This window comes from Zea mays, chromosome 6 (assembly GCF_902167145.1).
Source record: "Zea mays cultivar B73 chromosome 6, Zm-B73-REFERENCE-NAM-5.0, whole genome shotgun sequence".
NCBI classification, from domain to species: Eukaryota; Viridiplantae; Streptophyta; class Magnoliopsida; order Poales; family Poaceae; genus Zea; species Zea mays.
In genome coordinates, this window is record NC_050101.1 from 113882045 (window position 1) to 113909933 (window position 27889).

Genomic DNA, 27889 nt, shown 5'->3' on the forward strand with positions numbered 1-27889 from the left:
TTTTTGAGAATCTATCAACAACCACAAAAATACTATCCCTCCCCTTCTTAGTTCTAGGCAAGCCCAAAACAAAGTCCATAGAGATATCAAGCCAAGGAGAAGAAGGGACAGGCAAAGGCATATACAAACCATGGTTGTTCAACCGTGACTTAGCTTTCTGACAAGTAGTGCAGCGTGCAACAAGGCGCTCCACATCAGCGCGCATCCGAGGCCAAAAGAAATGGGCAGCCAACACCTCATGCGTTTTGTAGACGCCAAAATGCCCCATGAGACCGCCTCCATGCGCTTCCTGTAACAACAAAAGACGAACCGAGCTAGCTGGAACACACAGCTTGTTAGCGCGAAACAGGAACCCATCCTGTATGTGAAATTTGCCCCATGGTATCCCATTAATACAATGGCCGAAAGCATCTTTAAAATCAGCATCGTCAACATATTGATCCTTCACAGTGTCCAAACCAAAGATTTTAAAATCTAATTGTGACAGCATGGTATAGCGACGAGACAAAGCATCAGCAATAACATTGTCCTTCCCGTTCTTGTGTTTAATAATGTAAGGAAAGGACTCAATGAATTCGACCCATTTAGCATGACGACGGTTCAGATTTGTTTGAGTACGAATATGTTTTAAAGCCTCATGATCAGAATGAATTATGAACTCACGATGCCAAAGATAGTGCTGCCAAGTATGCAAAGTGCGCACTAAAGCGTAAAGTTCCTTATCATAAGTAGAATATTTCAGACTAGCACCGCTTAATTTTTCACTAAAATAAGCAACTGGTTTTCCTTCTTGTAACAAAACAGCACCTAGCCCAATACCGCTAGCATCGCATTCAAGCTCAAAAACTTTATTAAAATCAGGCAATTGCAAGAGGGGAGCTTGGGTTAACTTATCTTTCAAAGTGCTGAACGCTATCTCCTGCGAATCACTCCAAGCAAACGGCACATCTTTCTTTGTAAGCTCATGTAGAGGCGCTGCAATGGAGCTAAAATCACGAACAAATCTGCGGTAGAAACCGGCAAGTCCAAGAAAGCTCCGAATTTGTGTGACCGTCGTCGGTGTAGGCCACTCCCGAATGGCAGCAATCTTGCTGCTATCCACCTCAATGCCCTGCGGAGTAACCACATAACCAAGAAACGAGACACGTTGCGTGCAAAATGTGCACTTTTCCATGTTACCAAACAAACGAGCAGCACGCAAAGCGTCAAAAACAGCACGCAAATGTTCTAAATGCTCCTCTATAGACTTGCTGTAAATAAGGATATCATCGAAATAAACAACAACAAACAAACCTATGAAGGCCCGTAGAACTTCGTTCATTAAACGCATAAAGGTGCTGGGAGCATTAGTCAATCCAAATGGCATAACCAACCATTCATATAAACCAAATTTCGTTTTAAAAGCCGTTTTCCATTCATCACCGAGTTTCATTCTAATCTGATGGTAACCGCTACGCAAATCAACCTTAGAGAAAATAACGGCACCACTAAGCTCATCTAGCATATCATCAAGGCGTGGAATAGGATATCGATAACGAACTGTGATGTTATTAATAGCACGACAATCTACGCACATACGCCATGACCCATCTTTCTTTGGAACGAGTAAAACAGGAACCGAGCAAGGGCTAAGAGACTCACGAATGTAACCCTTATCAAGCAGCGTCTGCACCTGGCGCTGGATCTCCTTCGTCTCATCTGGATTTGTACGGTACGGGGCGCGGTTTGGAAGAGAAGCGCCGGGGATGAGATCGATCTGATGCTCAATGCCACGGAGGGGAGGAAGACCCGGTGGTAAGTCCGTAGGATAAACATCAGCATACTCCTGCAAAAGGTTAACAACAGCAGGGGGTATATCCAAAGACGGTGCATCATCAAGCGGAACAAGCATTCGCGAGCATACAAGTGCATAACAGGGCATATGAGCTTCATGGAGATCATCAAAATCAGCACGTGTAGCAAGTAAAACAGGAGAGTGCAACTTGATTTCAGATTTAATAGGTGCGGCTGATGTCGATTTGACTTGTTGTGCAGTTTTAGCAGCCCTAGTAAGATCATCTTTCAAAATTTGGTCAGGGGTCATTGGATGTATAATTATTTTCTGGCCTTTAAACATGAAAGAATAATGATTTGAACGACCATGATGTAAACTATCAGTATCATATTGCCAAGGTCGACCTAATAACAAAGAGCATGCTTCCATAGGAATAACATCGCAATCAGCATAATCAGAATAAGAACCCAGCGAAAAGGGGACTCGTACCGAACGTGTTACCTTTATTTTACCACCATCATTAAGCCATTGAATGTGATACGGATGTGGATGTGTGCGAGTGGGCAAGGATAATTTCTCTACCAACGCTGTACTTGCCAAATTGTTGCAGCTGCCACTATCGATGATGATGCGAATCGACCGTTCGTGCACGACGCCCTTGGTATGGAATAGAGTGTGTCGCTGATTTTTTTCGGCCTGGGCAACCTGTGTGCTGAGAACACGCTGCACAACAAGACTCTCATACCTATCGGCGTCGATGGGATCAACGTGGACTTCCTCATTTTCTGCATGGTTAGTGGCAATCATAGCATGACTAGTTTCCTCAGAATCACTGGCTGAAGAGTACTCACCATTGTCACGTATAAGCAAGGTACGCTTGTTTGGGCAGTCCCGAATCATGTGCCCAAACCCTCTGCAACGATGACACTGAATATCCCGTGTACGTCCTGTGGAAGAAGCGGCGCCTTTGGCAGGGGGCGCCACTGGCTTGGTCGGCCCTGTGCGCGATGTAGTGCTAGGCGTAGGAGGTGCAGGGCTGGAAGGAGTTGAGCTGTGTGTTGGACCCCGGCCTGCAAAAGAGTTAGTATATGTCTTTGATCGTCGTCCCTGCACTTCACGTTCAGCTTTGCAAGCATATTCAAACAATGTGGTTATATCAAAATAATCCTTATAATCAAGTATATCCTGAATTTCCCTGTTCAAACCACCACGAAAACGCGCCATAGCAGCGTCATCTGACTCAACCAAACCACAACGAAGCATACCCTTTTGCAACTCCTGGTAATATTCCTCAACAGATTGTGAACCTTGTTGAAAACGCTGCATTTTGTTAAGCAAATCACGAGCATAATAGGAAGGAACAAATCTGTGGCGCATGGCAGTTTTTAATTGGGTCCAAGTAAGGACACTGTTAATGGGAAGTTTTTGTTTATACTCACGCCACCAAATTAAAGCAAAATCAGTAAATTCACTAATGGCAGCCTTCACTTGGCTATTAGCAGGAATATCATGACATGAAAATTTTTGTTCTACCTCTAATTCCCAATCAAGATATGCAGCAGGATCATATTTACCATTAAAAGATGGAATTTTAAATTTAATCTTAGAAAATAAGTCATTAGGGGGATGACGAACCACACGACGTGCACGACCACGGCGATCTCCATCGTCCTGCTCAGTGTCAGCGCCGTATTCCTGCTCCATCTTTGTGGTCAATGCATCAAGGCGTGCCAGGATGGTGTCGAGTGTGGTGCGAGTCGCCGTTTGAGCAAGGTCAAGTTGGTTGAAACGCTCGGTCGTCGAAGTGATTGTTGAATCAAGTCGTTCATGCATCGTCCTAATGTCAGCGGCAAGTCCATCAACTTGTCCCCTTACTTCCTGCAACTGGGCATCCACCATGTCGTGTGCTCCTGCCATAGTTAGCGCAAACACCAAAACACCAAAAGGAGAAAAACCAACGACAAAAACAGGGGTGTACTGCTCACAAGGCGCTCACACTAGTGCTGTTATCAAGTTCTTAACCGTTCTTACCAAGCCACAGTGGTGAACTGCAACCAACAGGTGGAACCGGTGAAAGATTGGATGAGCGATTGCGTGGAGAAACAGAAACCTGCTCGTCGTAGAAATATGTGGAGTTGTGGGTAGGCTGCACTCAAGTCAAGGATTAGCACGATCAAACAATAATGCAAAATTGAATTATAGTGCAAAACACGAAACTATATTGCTGGCCACAGGTGCAAAGGATGGATGGAACTAGCAGAATGGCAGTACCGTAAATATTGTACTAGTGATGGCAAAAAGGCACTAGTAGAAATCACAGGTGATTTTGTTTTTCTTTTTTGTATGATTTTTTTGATATTTTTCTCAGCACAAGAAGCAACAAGATAGGAGCTAGACGAAGTTTCACCGAAAACAGAGATCAGATGTGGTCTATAGAAAATCAGGAAGTTCTCTGAAAAGCGTGCGAGAACTTTGATGAATTTTTTTCTTTATTTTCCTGAATTTTTTTGACAATTTTGTCGAACCCCAAACAGACCGTAGGTGAGTTTGGCCGGGCTCAGAATGGTGTCAACAAGCTCCTGTAAAAATTTCAGATTTTTTGGACACCCGAGCGAAAAGTTATGCCCGATTTACAGAAGGTACCTCAAGTTATGTTTTAAAAACTACCGGGATGAAACAACCGTATCCTTTCTCCTTCGTTTTCCTTTTTTTTGTTTGTTTTTTTTATGTAACCGAAGGAGAAAAACAAGGAAGCGGTCGTTGACTCGGTTTATTTTTTTTTCTGTTTTTTTTTCGTAACCGAAGGAGAAAATCAAGGAAACGGCCGTTGACTCGGCTTGTTTTTTCTGTTTTTGTTTGACGTAACCGAAGGAGAAAAACAAGGAAACAATGTTGACTCGATTTGTGGCGTGATCAAACGGGAGATGGTGGTGGCGCTAGGGTTTGAATGGTGGAAGAACACAATGCAACCAGCAACAAGGAAACGCGAAAGCACACAAATTCAACAATGCAGATTATTGAAAGAAAGTGCGAGGCTCAAAAGGGTGCTGGGATAAGATCTAACCTGAATTTTTATGTGGTTTTGTGGACTGTAGGAAAAAAAACGCTCGATAAACTCACCGATCAACCTGGAAATCTGATACCAATTGATGTAGTTGAGGTGCCCGATCTTTCGGCGAGTAGAGATAATTTCGATTTGGCGGAAGATGACCCTTGCGATCCGACTACGACGAGCAAGCCCGAGGCGCCAATGCAATCGCTGAACCAACTCCCTGTGGTTACTGACCTTGCTGATGCGAGATCGGCCTGATCACGAAGATCGTTTCCTGTGCGCAATCGAAGAACGAACAAGAACAAGATGCGAGCAATCTAATCTATTACTCGAGGGTGGAGTTCTGAATACACGAAGACAGCGCAGATTTGCGCGTGTTCGAGAGTAGCTAAGGCTAACGTAAAACAAAACTCGAAAATAAAGGAGGCGCAGCTCCTGGATAAATAGAGGGGGCGCAGCCCCTAGGGGCGGCCAACCCTAGGTCGTCCACTATGGGCCGCAGTTGGGCTGGTCGTCTATTCTTCTGGGCCCTCATTCTTCAGTAGCATGACGAAGTTAAGATCTCTGGCACGGGCCCGAGTGATTGGCCCAGCTAATGAAGGAAGTGGCGCTTGATGTGGAGGTGCTGCTGGTGTAGTCGTACTCATAGTGATGTCCTCATCACTTTGATGACCCCCGCGTTTCTATACTTGTACCTGACGGCCAAGAACAGGAAGAAGAGGTAGTTGATGCTGCTGAGCACGCACATGACCCAGTAGAACCTCTCGAGGCGGTAGTGGTTCAGGCTGGCGCCCTGCAGCCACGGCCGGTGCCCGCCGCGGCCTGTCGCGCTGTTCACGACGGACACCAGCACCGAGCTGAGGTAATACCCCAGCGCCAGCGACGCCCACGACAGCGACGTCGCCAGCGACCTCATCCGCGGCGGCGCCTCGCTGAAGAAAAACTCGAGCAGCCCCGCCAGCGTGAACAGGTCCGCGGACCCCAGGAACAGGTACTGGAACGCGATCCAGAAGAAGGTGATGGGCAGCGGCTTCCCGGAGTCCTCCAGCATCCCGCTTCTGGACGCCACGTCCTTGCGCTTCACCTCGACGGCGGCGGCCACGGCCATCGCGACGACGGACATCACCAGCCCGGTGCCGATGCGCTGGAGGTGCGTGATGCCCGTCTCGGTCCCCGTCACGCGGCGCGCGAACGGGACGATGATGTGGTCGTAGACGGGCGCGAGGACGATGATGAACGTGACCGGGAACACGGGGAGCGACGCCGGCGGCACGGTGAGCCTCCCCACGCGCGTGTCCATGGTGGCCGCCTGCTCGACCGAGAAGGTGGACAGCTGCGCCAGGCAGCAGTTGAGCATGATGGTGGACAAGAAGATGGGCAGCACCATGAGCACGACCTTGACGTCCTCCACCTCCTGCACCGTGCACGCCAGGCGGCGGCCGTGCCGCGGCGGCTGGCACTGCACCGCGCGGTTCAGTAACGCGAGCTCGCGGGACGGCTCGGCGGCCGGCGACGCCGCGTCGGAGATCGAGATCTCCTCCATGTCCCCGGACTTGCAGTACTCATCCATGTCGTCGGCGCTCCCCGCGGGGCTGGGCGCGCGGTCGATGACGGCGCCGTTGCTGGAGCTCTGCGCGCCGCCGCCGCCGCCGCCGCGGCGCCGCGCGAGCGCGGCGGCGGCGAGGACCTTGGCGATGGTTGTGAGCGGGCTCCCCGTGGGCAGCTTGTTCCGGTACAGGCTGGAGCCCGCGGCGAAGAGCGGGACGGAGAGCAGGATGGCGACGGAGGAGATGCCGAACCCCCACTCCCATCCCCTGTTGTCCTCGACCCATACCGCGAAGGTGACGGCGACGAGGGCGCCGCAGGAGAGGCAGAAGACGAAGTAGTTGAAGAAGGTGGAGCGGGCCTTGCGCCCCCGCGGCGCGCGCTCGTCGAACTGCTCCGCGCCGTGGGAGGGCAGGGAGCCCTTGATCCCGCCCACGCCCAGGGCCGTCAGGTACAGCCCCGCCAACAGCACCGCCTTCTTCGCCCCCGACACGGGCTCGCACGCAGCCCCGCCCGCGCCCGGCGAGGCGCACCGCGGCGGCATCAGCGACGGCGTGCGCGCCTGCACCGTCAGGATCACCAACCCCTGCGCGCGCGCCATGGAAGGGATGATTTAGACATGCACCGCAGATTAAGTTAGCCATCAGAAAGAGTTCGGTAGGCATCCGCAGCCCATTGTCTTTGGCTTTGGGCCGGGCCGAAATTCTACACGCATTCCCAATTCTGACATGACGAATTTTGGTGTGAATCCTGTGCAGTTTATTTTCTCTGAATTTGTGTTTTTTTTTGTTGCCTAATATAAAAAGCAAAAGGGACCCATCATGTCAAGAGACGATCCATCATCATGTTGAATGATTGGGTAAATATCAGGCGACAGTGACAAAAGCTCTGCGTACTTGCGACGGGGCCGCCACAGCTCGGGCTCCGCCCGTGCGCGGCGTCGCTTTGCGCCCGTGAGCGGTGAGCCGAGCGGCAAAGCAAGCGGAGGAGACCGACTCGACTCCGGCACCCGTCGTCCCACGCATCCTTTTGATCGGCCAAATAGAATCAGGTTAAGCGCGGGCTTGGGCTTTATGTGTGTAATTGTCAGCGCTGCTGACTACGATCTACGAACCGTACGGGCCAGGGTGAGACGTTTGCATGGCTCCGAAGTCCGAATGGCCGGAACACAGACGGTCAGACGCTCATATATAAGGCATGCGTATTTTACTCTAATAGCGCATGCGCTATCTATTATAATAAAAAAAGACTTTATGCTCGTTGGATGGATCATGTATGTCTGAGTATAGATAAACCTAGATAAAACTATGAGTTGGTCATATTATACTTATATACGATCTAATGAGCATGAAACTTTTTTTGTTGTTGTTGTTGTTGTTGTTGGAGTCCATATGAGTATATCTACACATTAAACATATGGTTCCCTGCCCACCCTCGCTCCGCGTGCCCGTGCCGGCAGCAGGAAGGCGGTGCCCCCGGCCCGAATCTTCCCGACGATTGATGAAGTTGTAGACACGCGGGCCCGCGGCAGTTCGCGTCCGCACGTCGGGCCCTGGCGTCACGCTTGGGGCTTTCGGCTTTGCCAGCGTCTGTCTCGACGTGCCAGATGTACGGATTTCTTTACACTGACGAAGAAATCTAGTACACCAACCACCAAATGGGCCTGCATCACAGATATTCTGGTACTAGGTAGGAGTGATTTACACGTGTCTGGTGACCAGGTTTTTGTTCGGTACGGACCACGGCAAGGCCCTCCAGAACGTTCTGCCGTCGCACGGACACGGCGGTTACCTACTCGTTCGTCGCTTGTCCCTGTCCGTTGATCCTTGGTGGACCCGTCGTCATTAGACGAGACAGACGCGTAGCGTACGTACTACAGTCTCTTTCTTGTCTTTCATCACCGCCAGGGCCAGGCGCGTAGAACGTAGAGATTAGCGTGGTCGGCGCCACCGAACCTTACCGGCTTACCGCCCACACAAAATGGGCCCGCACGCCGGCCTCCAGGTACTACTGGGCTACTCAGAATGAGATGGCTTCCGAGGATTGGCACGGCACCTTGCATTGGGCGGGGCCTCCTACGTTTTGTTTTTGGCGTCCTAGCACCAATCATTGGACCTGATGCGTATGCCGCCCATGGCCATGGCAGTGGCACAGCTGCAATATCACGGCTGATTGGTTGCTCATATCAACTTATCTCGGACCATCGTATGTGTTGATTTTGTTTGAGTTTATGTCTGGTTGACTGTACGTGTTAGACGCAGGTTGCATGAGTAAATGCAAAACAAATCATTTTCCACGTGATTGGTTCGTTTCACTGGTCCGCCTGGCTCGCATCAGTCAGCCAGGCTATATATAGCCTGGTTGAGTGTATGCAAAGGTTTAGTGTTTGGTTACTTGGCTCAATTAAATCTGGCGGTATTGAGACAGTGTTTGGTTGTATGTATCAAAACATGTACTAGTGAAGAATGCACAAATAAAATTTTAAATATTATATAGCATATATGGTCTAGTTTTGATCGAAAAAATATTGGGGACACAAATATAAAATTTGTTCGGTGATTAAATCTTTTAATTAGAAGATATAACAAAAAAACTAACTAAAAACATACCTCGGTATACGTGCCGTTGCATGTACTGAGCCTGGCTGGGCCCGTACGCTCGCCGCGAGCTTTGCTCGGAAGCCTGGCTGCGGTCGCTTCGAGTAGAGCCGGGATGCATAGAGAAGCTAACCAAACAAACACTGCTTTATAACTCTGCGGGTACAATTTCTCTATTCACCCAGTCTACCAAACACGCTGTTTAAGATTATTAACCTACATCCGTCCCTATGCCCAAAACTACGGTATCCAGCCGACCAGAGCGTGCCTAGCCTGTCCATACGCGCGAAGCTATCCAATCAAGCCCCTTGTGTATCCAGCTGCCGTGCAGGGAACCGGGTGGCCCACCCATAGATTTTATCAGGAAACATCGTAATACTACTATACTACCCCGACTCCTGCCTGGAACAGGGGTCCGTGTACGCGGGCATACTACTGTTCATTTATTTCTGGCGCCATGCCCAGTCCCATACTCCCATGACGTGATGACAATTAATAACAGACGATGGACAGCATATATATATATATAGCAGGACATGTAACGTGACGTATATAGAAAGGAGGCACATGCATTTGCATGACAGCACGCACGCACGTAAGATCGAGAGTGGTGATGTAGAGGAAGGAGTATGTATGTACACTACTGTTCTGTACGGTAGTAGTAGTAGTGTGCGTGCACGGACGTTATGTTATGACGACGCGCGCGCGTACCGTGAGCTCGACGAAGGCGCTGGCGATGTAGACGGTGTAGGTGGTGAGGAAGGCGTCGGAGAGGAAGCCGCCGAGCAGCGCCAGCAGGAACGCCGTGCCCATGAAGCTGGTCACCGCCGTGGCCGACTGCGACGGCGAGTAGCCCATGGACCCCATCAGGTACGTCACCAGGTTGCTCGCGGTCGCCAGGAACGCCAGGTTCTCCAGCACCTCCACCACTGTTGTCCGACCATGCACATCATCATATATATCAGTTGCCACGGTGCAGTTTATTAATTAATCATGTGATTTTTGTCAAGTGCAGTACAGAGAGACAAAAGCAGTCGCATCAAAACACTATGTAGGAACGGACGACGGGCTGTGTGGCGCGCGTTCCCGATGCGTACCGGCCAAATTTTACTCCGCGACCCATTTGTGCCTTGCGATCCGTGCCATGTTTTAATGCGGGTTTTGGGGACGAACGGACGACGGACTCATCTCTGCGGTGCGCCTCAACGCCGGAACGGAACCCCATCCATTCCAGTTCCAGCTCCACTCCAAGTCTCCAACCAACCGCTCTCGTCACCAGACCAGATCAGATCAGAGGAGACGGAGAAAAACAAGAATAGTTTCCCGTCCCCCTCTCGTCAGGAGCCTGACGATGACAGCACTCAACAAGACAACACAGACTAGTTTCCCTTTCCCTCTCGCGCATGCAACCGTGGCGATGGCGTCCGCGGGGAACTTGTCTGCAGCGAGAAGCTTCCAGATCGGCGGGCACATCCGAGCAGCAGAGGAACCCGTCCTCGGGACGAGGGCAGAGGGGCAGACACCACCAGCTCAGCTCTGCCCACCACTTTGTAGAATCGACGAGCCAGCAGTCCATGCCGGGGGCGGGCAAGTTGCGGGCGAGGAGCACGGGCAGGAACTGTATGCGAAAGGGAGCTGGGAGCGAAAGGAGAGGGAGGGAGGGAGAGAATGGAGCCCAGTGGGGACGAAAAAAAGGAGTGCAGCGAGCGAGAGGCCGAGAAAGGGCACGTCGTCGACCACCACCTGTCGGAGTCGGACGAAAGCAGATTGCAAGGCCGGCCGTGGGAGGGAGGAGAAGAAACTAGCGCAGATCAGCAGAGGGGAATGGAAGCCGTGTGTCAGCGTCCAACCCCCGGCCCAGCCCACACTCGACAGCTTCGGGCGTTCATGCGCTCGTGGGCCGGCCTAGCCAAGAGAGTCCACCACTCACATCCCAAAAGTCAGGCTGATGAGAGGAGGAGGACTCTCCCTTTTAAGCTGCCCACGGCCCCCTTGGCTAGCCAATGTGGGACTAAGCCGGGACACCCCCCTTGGGAAGCCCCCCAAGGCAGGCATGGGCCAAACTGGGCTCCGATACCAGATGTCAGCGTCCAACCCCCGGCCCAGCCCACACTCGACAGCTTCGGGCGTTCATGCGCTCGTGGACCGGCCTAGCCAAGAGAGCCCACCACTCACATCCCAAAAGCCAGGCTGATGAGAGGAGGGGGACTCTCCCTTTTAAGCTGCCCACGGCCCCCTTGGCTAGCCAATGTGGGACTAAGCCGGGACACTGACTACCGGCCCCTGACACCGTGGCTTTCAGGCGACCAGGCCCCGCTTCCACTCTGCGCTGCGCTGCGCAGGCCAGGGCTCCGTGCATGGAGGGCACCGGCATCCTATTCGATCCGTCGTGCAGGCCTCCCTCCCTCCCTCCCTCCCTCCCTCGCGCTGCCGCTTGCCTTTTCCCCGCCCAGGGGGGGCGGGCCCGGCCGCAACCAACCAACAGAGCTCTATTCTAGTAGAATAATAATAATAATAATGATCTGGAAGCAGATCAGGCAGGCGGCGGCCGATCGTCGCTTACGTACCGAGCACGAAGGAGGCGGCGGCCATGCCGCCGTGCCGGCCCCTGGTCGCCGGCCGGTTCCTCCAGTCCACGTAGCCCTCCCACCGCTCCACGTGCCGCGCGCCTCCGCCGCCGTCCTCCTCCTGCAACGACCAACGGCAGCACGACCACGCCCAAGAATAATCCGATCAGCAACGGTACAAGAGTGATCGGGCAACCGGCACCGACGATGGCGCTAGCGAACAAATGCCCGGCGGCAACGACGCGCGTACGGAGGGACGGAAGTCGTGGCCAAGGGAACTCACCATGACGGTGCTCGCACGCTCCGTACGTGTGTGCCCTGGAGCGCGCACGGGCAGAGGAGAACGAGGGAGGCAGAGAGCAGGAGATCGCGTCTGTGTTCACTCGTGCGTGCGTGCCTGACGAGAGCGAGAGCGAGAGAGAGCGCTGAGGAGCCGCGGGCTGGTGTATTTTAAAGTGAAGGTGAAGGAGAGAGAGGCAGAGGCCCGTCCTGTCCCCTGGAGGCGTCAGGCGTGGGCTGCGTGAGGGTCACCGCATCGCACACACTCGCCGCCGCCGGCCCAGCACACAGACACAGGGCTGCTGAGGAAGGACGCGAACGCGGCAACGCAGCAAGGGTTGCCCTGGGTCGGGACGTCAACTTCAGGATGCCCACAGAACTAGGGAAAACATGAGTTTCTGTTTGCCGGAGTCTGAAAAGGAAAATACGTACAAAAATCTTTTGGAGCCTGCACGGCGGCGACAGTGCGGTGGCGTCTCACGCTCACGCCTCATGTTAACAAGTTGCTCTCTTATCTAGAGCCAGTCAAGGACTTGTTCGTTTATTCAATAATGGACTTAGAATCGTTTTAGATAATCAAAATTTATATACCTTAGAGAAGAAATCCAGCTAGAAATTGTTCTAGTCTTTCGTTCCGTGAAAACCGAACGGCACCTAAGGGTATGTTTAGAAAAGCTTTAGGTCAACAATTTTATGTCTATTTCAGCTTCTTCTATCTAAACGGGTCCACCTCCACGAGATCTATTTTTTTAAAAAAAAACTAAAACTAGAGGTGAGTTTTATGATTTTTTTGAAGCTCCTCAAAAGGTGCTTCAAAACACTATTTTTATACCTCCTCATAAAGTTGCACAAAAATTACCCACCATGACATTGGTTACATGACCTATCGATTCATGTCTCTTTCTTCACCCGTTAATCATCAAGGGTAATTAAAGAAACTCGCACAAATTAATTGTATTGCAAAAGCTAAAGTTTATGTGCAAATCAAATACTCTTGAATCCTGTATTACTAATATGTTGAAGCTATTTCATGGTGAAGCTAGAAAATCGAAACTGTAATTTTTAAAAATGAAGCCCTCCCAAACAGGACACAAGGAGCATATCTAGCTTCGGCTTCTCTGTGATCTACTATCCATATACTACTTGTGTCGCTGTATTAAGAGTAGGGCTTGACGAAATACTCGTGGCTCGATAACTCGCTCGACTCGGCTCATTAGTAGCTCGGCTCGACTCGGCTCGTTTTAATTTTGTAGCGAGCCAAGCTAGCATTCTAGCTCGATTCTCTAATGAGCCAGCTCGGGTTAGCTTGCGAGCTAGCTCGCGAGCCAAACGAGCTAAGCCACAACACAAGTTTGTCTAGTCGTTGATGTCGTCTCATCTCTCATAGTATTGTTTTATCGTAGTTATGATCTGTGATATGGTCATGTGTGGATGTGCCATGTGCTTAAATATTTGCATTATTGCATGACTACATACCTACATTGCATATTTAATATTTGATTATTGATTATTGTTTTGTGAACTTTGTTTCTAGCAACATATGATGTTAGTGTTGTGCAATGAAATGTTACATGTTTGTGGAATGGATGATGAATTGCTTTTACAATGATGCTTGTTGCTATCTTATTATAATAAGGGTTTATAAATTTGTAAGTTAATATATATTTGGTTATTTAATTTAATATTAAAAGTTAGAAGCTAGAACAATGATATGATAATAATATTATAAAGGTATTGGGTTTGTAGTGTTAAATACTTAAAATATAATTTTTCGGTTATATATATGTTTATGTACATAGATCTTTGTATTTAGTTGTATGGCTCGCGAGCCTAACGAACTGGCTCGAGCTTTCTAACGAGCCGAGTCGAGCCAGATGTTTAGCTCGTTAGTATAACGAGCCGAGCTGGCTCGTTACAGTAACGAGGCATAACGAGTCGAGACATAACGAGCCGAGCTGGCTCGATATCTACCCGTAATTAAGAGTTGTTTTTCCCATCTTTTTTCTCTGAATCCTATAAGTGCTAGTAAAGCATTTTATGGCTCCACTAGATAAGACTCTTCGTTTCATAGGTAGCTGCCAATAATTAAGTCTTCGATGGTTCCACATATACAAATCATTAGCTTTTGTGGTTCCACGTTTTCCAACATTATACAAATGAGGATTCCAATCGTAGTTCTTGGCTCCAAACCCGCATTCACATCAAGTTAGCCAATAGAACATATATGTTTTTGTGTTTTATACTCTGAAAGCATCTAGGCCCCTGGTTGGTTTTAGTGATTAATGATAACTTAATGTTATATGTGACTAACGTGTGTTTTGCAGAGACAAATGGTAAGTTAGGTCGCATTACAGGTAGATGTACTACAACGGTGAAAACAATCCCGGAGATAAGAACTTGAAGCGACGGCTAAAGCGACGAAACAAAAAGTGAAGGTCTTCGTATTCCGAGTGTTAAGGAGTTGCAGACACTCGTGATATAGTTAGGTCTTTTATTTTGTTTTAGTCGTACTATAAAGAGGGGTTGTCGATGAGTAGTTTGACCAAGAGAGTTCTAGTGTACTGTTGGTGCATACTCACACTCATATATAGTGCTAGGTGTCACTCTAAAACATACTCACGAGTTACAACGAAAACCGATTTGAAAAACAGCAGAAAATAGAAATTAGGGTTTCTGTTTGTGGTGCACCGGACTGTCTGGTGCGCCCTCTGTCAGGTGGGGCCAGGTTGGCCCGGGGAAGGTCTTTCCCCCTCGCAGAAACCCGAGAGCGCAGGGTTTGAGAGTTGAATTTTAGTGGCGCACCGGACAGCGCACCGGACCGTCCGGTGTGCACCGGACCGTGACTGTTCACTGTCTGGTGTGCCATCTGCTCAACAGCTAGCTGTCAGAACTAGTCGTTGGAGTCGACCGTTGGCGCACCGGTGGCGCACCGGACTGTCCGGTGCGCCCATGCGCATCAGATTGCTGGTAACGACTAGTTGGTGGGTGAGGCTATTTATTCCCCCTCCACCCACCATATTCATTGTCTTGCTGCCCACATTTACTCCTACACTTTGGTAGAGCATTGCAAGCACCACAAAGCCTAGTGAGGTGATTAGAGAATCTCAATCCCGCATTTGGACCTCATTAGCGCTAGCGAGAGCCACCTAGAGCACACACCACTTGCATTAGGCTTCTCTTGGTCAAGCGAAAGTCTACGACTTGTTACTCTTGGTGATCGGCATCACCTAAACGGCTTGGTGGCGTTGGGAACTCGGTGATCACCGTGGAGATCTTGTTGGTGACCCGACTCAAGTTTGTAAGCGGTCGTGAGGGATCCACCGCGCTGGAGTGGCAAAGGATCATCTCGTAGTGAGCACTTGGTTCTTGCGAGGACCAAGGGGGAGCGATACCCTTGCACGGGTGCTCCAACGAGGACTGGGGGAGAGTGCTGACTCTTCGATACCTCGGGAAAAATTGGAGGGGTCTTCTAAACCTTGTTTTACATTCCACACTTAATTCAAGCATTTTACATTGTGTATTTGTTTAGCAAGTTTTTGAAGTATTGTCTTAGCATTATTGTATTTCTAGTATTGTTCTCTTAGTGCTAGTTGTTGGGGTGAAGTTGGGCTCTTGCTTAGGTTTTAATTAGTGTTGATTTTTAGAAAAGCCCAATTCACCCTCCCCTCTTGGGCATCGTGATCCTTTCATACTATATTATTAAATGATTAATGGATAGAACCTAATTTTATGCTTTCTTAAATGCTTAAACTGAAAAGGCAACTATTTTTAGGCAGAGCAGGAGAACACATCATAAAACATCACTGTAGTTTTCTTCACAAGTTACTTCTCCCTTATCACATATATGTGTGGCATCACATCACAATTTCCAATGTAAGTAGTAATATCTATGGGAGTATATATTATCTTATAATTATAAAGAGTTAAATTTTTCGAAACACTATTTCATGATTATGTCTAATGCCAACAGTAATTTGCTGTCAGTATGTACTCGAAAATAAAATCCGAAACACATGGCCAAGGGATTGTTTAGGAGAGCTCTGGTTAAAAAACATATTATTCATACCATTATATTCATCTAGATCTACTATGGAGCAGCTCCACCATAGAGCTAGGGTCTCATACATCTATTTCAGAGAGCTCTAGCTTTAACATAATCTCCTATTCTTTTTTTAAAAAAAGAATATCCAAGAAGCAAACTAAAAAGAACCATCTTTCTTCTGACCTTTATCCCAATAGTCACTTGCTAGGGTTGTTGCCAGGGGTGGAGGGGATGTCGAAGCCAACATAGGTGGAGCTAGCGGCGAGGAGGATGAGACAAGTCTTATTCCGGCTGATTGGTTCGTTTTTGTGTGTGCGTGTTGAGGCTCTTGCGAGACTAGGCGCCTGGATACGACCATTTTGGGCGTAGGAGCGGATACAGACAAAAGGCTTTAAAATAGCTTGTTTTGTATTTGTTGTGTACAGACAATCAAACAAGCTGTCGGGGACCATAATTAGGGGTACCCTCAAGGCTCTAAATTCTCAGCTGGTAACCCCCATCAGCACAAAGCTGCAAAGGCCTGATGGGTGCGACTAAGTCAAGGATCAGTCCATTCGAGGGACTCGATCACGCCTCGCCTGAGCCCAGCCTCGGGCAAGGGCAGCCGACCCCGGAGGATCTACGTCTCGCCCGAGGCCCCCCTCCAGCGACGAACACACTTCCGGCGCGCCCGAGGCCCAGTCTTCGCCAAGAAGCAACCCTGGCCAAATCGCCACACCAACCGACCAAATCGCAGGGGGATTTAATGCAAAGGTGGCCTGACACCTTTATCCTGACGCACGTCCTCCGGTCGACAGAGCCAAAGTGACCGCAGTCATTTCGCCGCTCCACTGACCGGCCTGACAGAAGGACAGCGCCGCCTGCGCCGCTCCGACTGCTGTGCCACCTGACAGAGTGAGGCTGACAGGCAGTCAGGCCCGGCCTCAGGCACATTAGGAAACTCCGCTCCGCCCGACCCAGGGCTCGGACTCGGGCTCAGTCCCAGAAGACGGCGAACTCCGCTCCGCCCGACCCAGGGCTCGGACTCGGGCTCAGCCCCGGAAGACGGCGAACTCCGCTCCGCCCGACCCAGGGCTCGGACTTGGGCTCAGCCCCGGAAGACGGCGAACTCCGATCCGCCCGACCCCAGGGCTCGGACTCGGGCTCAGCCCCGGAAGACGACGAACTCCGCTTCGCCCGACCCCAGGGCTCGGACTCAGCCCTGGCCTCAGCCGACGGTCTCCGCCTCGCCCGACCCAGAGGCTCAGACTCGACCTCGGCCACGGAAGACAGACTCAACCTCGACCTTGGAGGAGCCTCCACATCGCCCAACCTAGGGCGCGGACCGACCACGTCAACAGGAGGCGCCATCATTACCCTACCCCAAGCTGACTCAGGCTACGAGGAACAAGACCGGCGTCTCATCTGGCTCGCTCCGCCAGACAAGTAATGATGGCGCCCCGCACGCTCTATGACGACGGCGGCTCTCAGCCCCCATACGAAAGCAAGAGGACGTCAGCAAGGACTCGACAACTCCGACAGCTGTCCTACCGCCAGGCTCCAGCGCTCCTCCGATGGCCACGGCACCACACGAACCGGGTGCCAAAACCTCTCCGGCTGTCACGATGGCATGTACTTAGGGCGCTAGCTCTCCTCCGCTAGACATAGAGATGGCAACGGGTACCCGAAACCCGAAACCCGGTGGGTTTTTACCCTATTAGGGTACTGGTTTGGGTCAATTTTCATACCCATGGGTTTGTTAATGGGTATAAATCTATACCCGACGGGTTTATGGGTACGGGTTTGTTCCTATAGTACCCAAACCCGTGAACCCGTGGGTTTTTTAAACCCGACCAAACTTAGTGCACATTGTCATTTTATTTTATAAACGAACAAAGAACTTGTTATTCCTTATTTACTTCATATTTTTTATCAATTGGTGAATGTATCAATAGTCGGTGAGAGTGTTGCTTGCTTGCTATTATAGTTTTTACTAGCGTTATATATGTGGTGGATGGATAACTTAGTGCAAGGTCACTTAATTATACAACTTATTATTTGTATTTCATTCCCTCTATTAATATTTTTTATACCAAATCATGAACTCGTTGTTCATTACATAGATTTTGGATCATGATATCATTAATCATTACGATACTTATTGATTATGAGAAGAAGAAGTATATTGGAGATGAAACCCATGGGTAACCCATGGGTACCCACTAACCCGATGGGTACGGGTTTGGGCAAAATCTCAAACCCGTCATGGGTATGGGTTTTTAAATGGGCATAGATATTTTTCACGGGTACGGGTTTGGGACGGCAAAACCCAGCGGGTTTGTACCCGTTGCCATTCTAGCTAGACACGTTAGCACTCTGCTACACCCCCATTGTACACCTGGATCCTCTCCTTGCGCCTATAAAAGGAAGGACCAGGGCCCTCTTAGAGAAGGTTGGCCACGCGGGGAAGAGGACGGGACAGGCGCTCGCGTGAGGCCGCTCGCTCCCCCTCCCGCGTGGACGCTTGTAACCCCCTACTGCAAGCGCACCCGACCTGGGCGCGGGACAAACACGAAGGCCGCGGGATTTCCACCTCTCTCACGCCCGTCTCCGGCTGCCTCCCCCCTTCGCGCTCCGTCTCGCGCCGACCCATCTGGGCTGGGGCACACGGCGACATTTCGCTCGTCGGTCCAGGGACCCTCCGGTCTCGAAACGCCGACACAAGCGCTCAGATAAAGTCAACATACATGGTGGCGCGGGGACGAAACGGTACGGACAACCAATCAGACGGATTGTGTCACAGGCAAAACGGCTAAGACTAGCGGATGGCAACAATTCTCGTTGTGTCCCATAAAGAACTAAATACATCTCTAGGGATTTCTCACTCTAGAAAAAATACAGAAATACTAAGGGGATTTAAGTTTTCAAACTAGCTCTTATTCAAATGACACGTCACGTCGATATCTGTCGATATCTAGTTTGAGCAATTATGGTTTTGTACGGTTTTATATGGGCCAACTAAGCTAGAGAACCTATTTTGAGTTCGAGGATCGCTGATGCATTTTACTCCGCGTGAAATGTTGTCCCATCTTTCTTGATGTTAGCATAATTGGAAGGCAAAATAAAAAAAGTAATCAACCAACAAATCATAGATCATGACACATAGATTTTACGTGGAAAATCTTTCAATACGAAGGGAAAAAACCACGGACACCAGCTACACGAAACATTCACTATAATGTGGAGTGTTTATAGAACGTCGTCCTTAAACGACAGCTTAAAAGAGGAGTAAAGATAATGACACAGACCAAAACCTTAATTAAGATCAATAATATATATATATATATATATATATATATATATATATATATATATATACATATATATATATAGTGGGGGCTCCACCTCCCGCACCTGGCGATGAGCCTCGGCTTCGTTCACCAACTCGACTCTTATCTAAAATTTAGATCACAAACTTAACACTTTGCGGCATGTGAAGCAGCTAGCGCATGTCGATCGACCAATAATAGCAACACCACGGGCGAGGCACAAGCTATACCACCCGCAGTTTACCTAGCTCGCTCGCTCGCTTAACAATGCGGCCTGCCCGAACTTTTTGTATTTTGACCCATCTTCGAAAAAAAATCACGTTTAGACCCTAAACATATTTAATGTCATTTTTGGACCCTTTGCTCGGCGCCATAGCTTATGGCGCCGAGGTAACATAGCTCGGCGCCATAGGCTATGGCGCCGAGGTACGTGCTGCGCTGGCACAACCCGGACGACATGGCGCTGACGTGGTCCCGAGCTCGGCGCCATGATATATGGCGCCGAGCTTAGTTTTATAACCATAAATCCCTCTAGCTCAGTTGGTGGAGTGCGAGACTCTTAACCTTATGATCATGAGTTCAAGCCCCATGGTGGGAGTTTTTTAATACTTTTTGTCTTTGTCACTGTTTTATTTTTTTTGTTGTCCAGATTTTTCGTTTATGTCGCTGATTTGTCTGTCTAGATTTATTTCTCATCTAGTTTTTTTTTGTTGGATAGCTTTGGTACTACAAGGCCGTTAAACCGTGGTATGTCATTAAAATAAAATATACTTAATATGACCTACCGTACTACAAGGCCGACCATTAGTACAGGATGATTTTATTAGACATAATAAAATGCTTGTTCCGTCTTGATTCATGTATGATATTTTTCTCTATTTTAACAAATTACAAAACATTTTTAGTTTTCATAAAATATCTACATACGACCTATATCTAGATGCACAACTTGGCTACTATTTAGATAGGCATGCATACGAATACATACATGCATGCATCTATAAATGTGTTCTCGGTTTTTTTTCTAGCGTGTTCTCCGTGTCAATATCTCAGATTTTATGTACATTAATTAGATAAGATAAAGGAATATCACCAGTATTATTAGACTCTTTATGACATAATTAATTTTATAATATGTAACTCTATATATATATATATATTACTGGGGTATAATATTATAATAATATAGTGTGTGATTATTATATGTCTCATGCGTTTAGGTGCAACTATATATACACGTGCGATGGAGCTTGCCGTGTAAGTTAGACTAATAATATATATGGGGCAAGCAACTTTCACTACCGGAATCGCGTTCTTTGCCGAGTGTCTAAGACACTCGGCAAAGGCTATTTTACACTCGGCAAAGGCTTTGCCGAGTGTAACACTCGGCAAAGAACACTCGGCAAAGATTTCATCGGCAAAGGGTTCTTTGCCGAGTGCTTTTTTCGGACACTCGGCAAAGACTTTGCCGAGTGTCAAAAAACACTCGGCAAAGAAAAACACTCGGCAAATTAAGAATCGAAAAAATAAAAAAAACAGCAAAACATTTTTTAAATTCTAGAAACAACTCTCTAACCCTACCCTATTACCTTACCCGTTGCCCTATCATTTTTCACTATTATTTTGAATCAAACTTATATGTTTTGTAAATGGTGAGATTCGAACTCGCAACCTCTCTCTCGCGCATACCCTCCTATACCACTGTCGGTGTTTTGGGTCCGACCGCACACTCGGGGTTGCCCCTCAAGGTGTTTTTAGGAGTAGGACGGTGTCGACGACTGTAGCAAAATGGTTCGTGCCGATCGCACGAGGGACAATGGGCAAGATTTACAGGTTCGGGCCGCTTAGAAGTGCGTAACACCCTACGTCCTGGTGAGTATATGAGCGTGGTTACAAGAGGGCTCTCTGGATAGAGGGCGCAGAGAGTTTACGTGGGTGGCTAAGTAAAACAGGGTCGATCGTTCTGAAGGGGTGCCCCCTAGGCCTTATATATTCGACCGTGGGGCAGTACATGTGGATATGATAGCTACAAGTAGCTGAAAGATAGTAAACTTCTCGAGTTTATCCCTACGTAACCCTTGCCGACTTATCCTCGCATGGCTCTGTTGCATGGGGGCTTCAGCACGGGAAAGTCGGGTCTCTGTTGCGATTTACTCGCTCAACGTTGTGGGCCGTCCGGGTTTGCTCCAATCTAGTCTTACGTCTTCTCCGCTTCGTTGATTGTCTTTCCCCAGGCCCACGAAAGAACGACCTTACGATTTATTGGGCCTTTGGGCCTTTCGTGAGGTCTTTTATCTCTTTAGTGGACCCGGGGGATATCTATCCCCCACAAGCCCCCGATCTTTGGGTTGATTTAGAGGTAATCAACTCAAAGATCCAAGGTCCGAAAAATGACTTCCTGCTGTCTTCTCTTGCTCCGATCACTCGTTCGACCGAAGTTTAGTTTTGTGCTTGTGCCTTAGAGGTCGGCATTTTGAATTGTAGGATTCTGGACTTCATTGGGTGCACCGGAGGTGCACCCAATGGGTGTAGCCCCCGACCTTTGAGTAGATTTTAGAAGATAATCTACTCGAAGGTCTTCCCCAAAGATTATCTCCATTCGCGCTCCTGCATCTCGGTTGAGAATTGGTCTTTTCAATCTTGTCCCACGCCTTAGAAGTCGGCGCTATATCGGTTTAGAATGATAATCCATGGGGTGCACCGGAGGTGCACCCAATGGGTGTAGCCCCCGACCTTCAAATGGATTTTTTAAGGATAATCCATTCGAAGGTCTTCCTTTCGTGCCTCTTTGCTGAAAATCATATCTTTCGTTTGTAGAATTTGGCATGAAGTTATTTGCATTATGCTTTGGAGGTCAGCATTATGTCATCAATATTTTGCTGCAGAGGTCAGCATATATTTTGTCTTTAGCAGCCGAGTTTGCAATCCATCCATATCTTGCAGTTTATTTGCTTCTGCAACTTGATTGGACGTTTGATGGACGTTCTCTGTCTAGTCCCCACATCGCTTCTGTCGGTCATATCTTGTACTTTTGCTGGCTATATTTGGCTTTCCTCTGATCCTTACTGATATCTTATTTTTGTCTTGAAGTATTTACTGCATGCCCTGCACGGATGTGACCGTTTTGAAAAATATACTGATAATTCCTGGGCGTCCCCTCCCCAATGGGTGTGGGCAAGGGACGGCTTGGTACGCTGAGTGTTTTAGCCGGCTACTTCTGAGTAGTAATGTGATGGGACGGCTAGTGTAATCATATCCTTTGCGCTGTTGACTGGAGTCCCAATGGGTGTAGTGTTGCATGAAACGGCGTCCGCCGTCTGACGTGTCTTCAGATGGGTGGGAGTGCTTATTGAATGCTTTGCGACTGTTCAGTGACCGCGGTTGGAAGTGAGCGGTTGCCTTTCCTTTCTATAAATAACGCCCTTGCTCCTCTGGTTTTTTCACATCTCTTCACTGTTCTTTACTGCGTCCTTCTTCTCCCCTCTGTCTGCTTCCACCATGGGCAAGGGTACCAAGCGCAAGCGTGAGCCCACTCCTCCGTCGGATGATTTCAGTGACTCGGAATACTCAGAGGAGGAGTTCTCCTCTGAGTCCGAGGGGTCTCCGGCTCCCATCCCCCTGCGTGAGTCGTCTGATGACTCAGACGACTCCCAGGGGCTTGCGGCGGAGGTCTGGACGTACATCCGGGCCGTCGAGCGCTCCGGGCTCGAGGGCTCGGATGAGTCTGGGTTCTCCTCGGACGAGGAGGACTCGGGCGGCGGCGAGGACGAAGATGACGACGACGACGACGACGGCGACGACGACGACGGTGGCGACGGCGACGGTGATGGCGGCAACGGCGGCGGAGGCAGCGGCGGCAAGGGTGGCACCAAGGGCGGCAGCAGCGTGGGCAGCACCGGAGGCGGCGGTGGCAAGAGCAGCGGCGGCGGGGCCAGTGGCTAAACCACTACACTACTACACCAATTATGTTTATATTACGTTTCCATTCCCCATGTACTATAACAAATCGAGAGTAATTTGATTATTTAAGGCACTAAATGAGTTCATTTGAAAATGTGACCAACTATAAAGTTGCATAACTTTTTGAGATCTAAAAGTTTTATTTTCATAGTTTCTACATCCGAGACCGTTTATAAAATTTGAATTTTAAATTTAAAAACTTCACATGAAATTTTCAATGATAAGATGATTTCAAATCAAAAAATTGTCAACTACAAAGTTTCATTACATTTCAAGACCTACAACTTTTATTTTGGTGGTTTTTCCATCCGAGACAGTTTGAAAAATTCAAATTTCAAAATTCAAACATAGTTTTGCATAACAAGATGATTTCAAACTAAAACATTGTCAACTACAAAGTTTCATAACTCTTCAATACCTACAACTTTCATGTTGGTGGTTTTTCCTTTCGAAGACGTTTTCAAAATTCAAATTTTAAATTTTTTAAATTTAGACGTAGTTTTCGTTGACAATATGACTTCAAATGAAAAAGTTGTCAACTATAAACTTCTATAACTTCTCAAGATCTACAAAGTTTATTTTGGTTGTTTGGTAATTTGTTTATCTCAGATGATGGTTCTAACAATATACAGAAATTCTATACGTCTCTCTCGTAGTTTCATAAACTACGAGAGAGATATAGGTTTTATGAACAAATTTATTTTTATTTTGTCATATGAAGAAATGTTCAATATATAAATTGTACATCATGATGAGTTATACAAATTTGTAGTTGAAAACTTTTTCATTTGAATTAATTTACTACTTTAAAATGTGATTTTAAAATTGTCTTTGCCTATTGTTGGAGAAAAAACACTCGGCAAAGAGCTCTTTGCCGAGTGTTGTATTTGTGACACTCGGCAAAGAGCCCTTTGCCGAGTGTCAAAAAAGACACTCGGCAAAGAAACTCTTTGCCGAGTGTCAAAACTAAACACTCGGCAAAGAGCTTCTTCGCCGAGTGTTTTCTTTTACCGAGGGTTTTTTACGTGGCACTCGGCAAAGAGCTCTTTGCCGAGTGCCCGAAATAAAACACTCGGCAAAGAATATGACACTCGGCAAAGAGCCAAATTCCGGTAGTGTTTAAAGGAAGCTATACTCAAAGAGTTAACGTCATCATATGACCTAATATGGTCAAGCAAAGCAAAGAGTAAGCTGCTAGGACGACATATATGATGCACACGTAACGTACGATGCTTAATTACAAATACATATACGAATGAAGGCCATGCGATTAAGCTAAACACCAAATGGTCGTATGTAGATATTTTATGAAAACTAAAAATGTTTTGTAATTTGTTAAAATAGAGAAAATAACATACATGAATCAAGACGGAACATGCCTGTTATTACATCTAATAAAATCATCGTGTACCAATGGTCGGCCTTGTAGTATGGTAGATCATATTAAGTATATTATATTGTTTTATTTTATTTTAACAACGCGCCACGGTTTAATGGCCTTGTAATACCAAAGCTATCCAACCAAAAAACTGGATAAACGAAAAATTTGGACAACAAAAAAAACAAATCAGTGATAAAGACAAAAAGTATTAAAAACACCCATGGTGGGGCTTGAACCCAAAACCACATGGCTAAGAGCCTTGTGTTCTACCAACTAAGCTAGAGGGCTTTATGATTACAAAATAGAGCTCGGCGCCATAGATCATGGCGCCGAGCTTGGTATCACATCAGCGCCACGACGTCTGTTTGTGCCAGCGCAACACGTACCTCGGCGCCATAGCCTATGACGCCGAGCAAAGGGTCCAAAAATGACATTAAAATTTTTTAGGGTCCAAACATGATTTTTTTCCGAGAAAAGGTCAAACTGCAAAAAATTCGGGCGGCCTGCCTCCCTCCTCGCACCATCATATCGCTCCCTAATTTTACCACACGTCCGTCGTGAGGCCCGGCCGGGACGTTATATATTCGGGCGTGTTCGGCAGGCTGCAAGCCGACACTGTTGCAGCTGTTTGGACTGCTGCAGCTGCAATCCATAGAGAGAAAAATACTGTAGAAGCCGCAGCCGCAGCCGGATTGCAGCCGCAGCAAGCCGCAGCGAACAAGCCGTTCGTCTCCTTCCTCGACGCCACGATCGAGAAATGGCGCTCGCCGTCCTACCTTCATATACCTAGAAAGATATAGAGGTCGGAGGAGGCCCACTGGTGGGTAGCGTTGATTAATTAATTCTTCGTGAAGAAATAATATTGGAGTCATTATATATACTAGCTAGATAAATAGATATATACATATACAAGTATACAACAACCATGGAGGAGGGGTTCCGATGGAGCACACCATGCTCTCTCGTCTTGTACTCCGTGTTCCTCCTGCTGTCCGCGACCGCGTCGGAGGCCAACATCGGCGACTTCGACGACTACTGGCAGCAGCGCAAGCTCATGGCCGACGCCGCGGCGGAGGCCACATACAAGCATGACCCGCTCGAGGTCACCGACCAACTCAACCGCGCCGTCCACAGGCAAGCCTTTCCTTCCCATCCTCGTTTGCTGGGCCATGCATCTCACTTCTTGCATTTCACCTTCAATTCGCCATGGAAGAATCCAGCTTAGAACATTGAAGACCATGATGTACAGGAGGACACGAGCACGATCGAGGACGTAAGTTGAATAATGCGTGCGTGCGGTGCTGCATGCATGCAGATCCATCGAGAAGGAGGACACGAGCACGAGGCGGGAGATGATGGAGCAGAAGAAGAGCAAGTTGAGCGGGCCGTGCACGGCGACGAACCCGATCGACCGGTGCTGGCGATGCCGGCAGGACTGGGCGACGGACCGCAAGCGGCTGGCGCGGTGCGCCAAGGGGTTCGGGCGCAACACCACCGGCGGGCTGGCCGGCAAGTTCTACGTGGTGACGGACGGCACCGACGACGACGTGGTGAACCCGCGGCCGGGCACGCTGCGGTGGGGCGTCATCCAGATCGAGCCGCTGTGGATCACCTTCGCCAAGACGATGATCATCACGCTCAAGGAGGAGCTCATCATCCGCGGCGACAAGACCATCGACGGGCGCGGCGCGCAGGTGCGCATCGCCAACGGCGCGCAGCTCACGGTGCAGTTCGTGAACAACGTCATCATCCACAACATCCACATCAACGACATCGTCTCGTCCAACAAGAACGGCGGCTACGTCCGCGACTCGGCCGACCACTTCGGCTGGCGCATCGTCTCCGACGGCGACGGCGTCACCGTCTTCGGCTCCACCAACGTGTGGCTGGACCACCTCTCGCTCTCCAACTGCCAGGACGGCCTCATCGACGTCATCGCCAAGTCCACCGGGGTCACCATCTCCAACTGCCACCTCACCAACCACAACGACCGTCATGCTCTTCAGCTCCAGCGACAAGCACCCCGAGGACCAGGTCATGCAGTCATGCAGATCACCATCGCCTTCAACCACTTCGGCAGGGGCCTCGTGCAGAGGATGCCGAGGTGCCGCTGGGGCTTCTTCCACGTGGTCAACAACGAGTCAACGACTACACGCACTGGCTCATGTACGCCATCGGCGGCAGCAAGGCCCCCACCATCATCAGCCAGGGCAACCGCTACATCGCGCCGCCCAACTTCGCGGCCAAGCAGGTCACCAAGCAGCACGACGCGCCGGAGTCGGAGTGGAAGAACTGGGCGTGGCACTCGGAGAACGACCTCTTCATGGAGGGCGCCTACTTCACCGTCACCGCCGGCCAGATCAACAGGCAGTTGAACAAGAAGGACCTCATCAAGCCCAAGCCTGGGTCATACGTCACCAGGCTCACGCGATACGCCGGCTCCCTCGCCTGCCGGCCCGGCGAGCCCTGCTAGAGCCACACCTACCAGCTGGGGACGACTGAGACAGGCCAGAGGCGGTTCATTGCAGAGACAAGACAACTAGATCTATAAGCGTTAATTTCATCACGTGGATTGGTTGGTTCCCGGCCGCATGTACTTAGCACTGATCGTTAAGAAACCTTTGGGGTCGACTCTGATTAACGATCCTGAAGCTTGTAACATACTGACATGTCGCCGGTCTCCTTGTAAGAAACAGGGGAGTTGAAAGCGCGACAGACCAGAGAACGCGTCTGTCTACTGTGATTCTGTGAAGAGGTTCTAAAGAGAGGTAGAAAGAAAATGCTCCTCGAAAAAAAGATGCACATATCCAAAGCCCCGGAATTAATTGCTTTCTTGTCGACTAATGTCTATTTTTACCGTTTCCTATTTCATACCCAACCATCAATCTTACTCAGATTCCCTATTCGCCGTATTATTAAAAATATTACCAACCCATGGCTTCATAGATCACTAGCCAAAATTAACATAAAACATACCCACCTAAGACTGGACAAGAAGCATGAATCTACCTAGACCAACCCTGATTTTAAGGCGTACTAGTGTGTTGCTCGTGCGTTGCGACGGCTCACAATAATACTCACGTAAACTATCCATCAATATTTTTTATTGCGACAGCTCACAATGATATTGTGTCCTCCTCGGCGGCACGCACGGAGAAAGGCCAAGAGCAAGACCGACTCGCCCTGCACCCGTGTCGACGAGCGTCGGTCGGCTCGCAGCTGCAACCGTGAGCCGGGGCAGCAGGATGGGGAGGAAGAACATGGCGAAGACCGGAAAGACGAGCGGGACTTCGACGACGGTGAAAACAATGGTGAGCGCATGCTGTGAAACGTACTCGTGGACGTGCAATAGCCACTGCACGGGTCGGTGTCGGGGCTTGTAAC

General features: G+C 49.0%; 1 protein-coding gene and 1 pseudogene across 3 annotated transcripts; one reads left to right on the forward strand and one right to left on the reverse strand.

Moving 5' to 3' along the window:
- Nucleotides 1–5133: 5133 nt before the first annotated feature.
- LOC100279849 (Protein NRT1/ PTR FAMILY 4.6) lies at nt 5134–12113 on the reverse strand. Of its 3 annotated transcripts, none has more exons than XM_035959536.1 (4): nt 11819–12113; nt 11536–11656; nt 9680–9897; nt 5134–9096 (listed from the first exon to the last, which is right to left on the reverse strand). In XM_035959536.1, exon 4 carries the CDS (start codon nt 6970–6972, stop codon nt 5470–5472), a length of 1503 nt encoding a protein of 500 aa, XP_035815429.1. In that variant the 5' UTR covers nt 6973–9096; nt 9680–9897; nt 11536–11656; nt 11819–12113; the 3' UTR covers nt 5134–5469.
- Nucleotides 12114–25417: 13304 nt separating this feature from the next.
- Nucleotides 25418–27311, forward strand: LOC109939369 (pectate lyase-like; annotated as a pseudogene).
- The last annotated feature ends 578 nt before the right edge of the window (nt 27312–27889 follow it).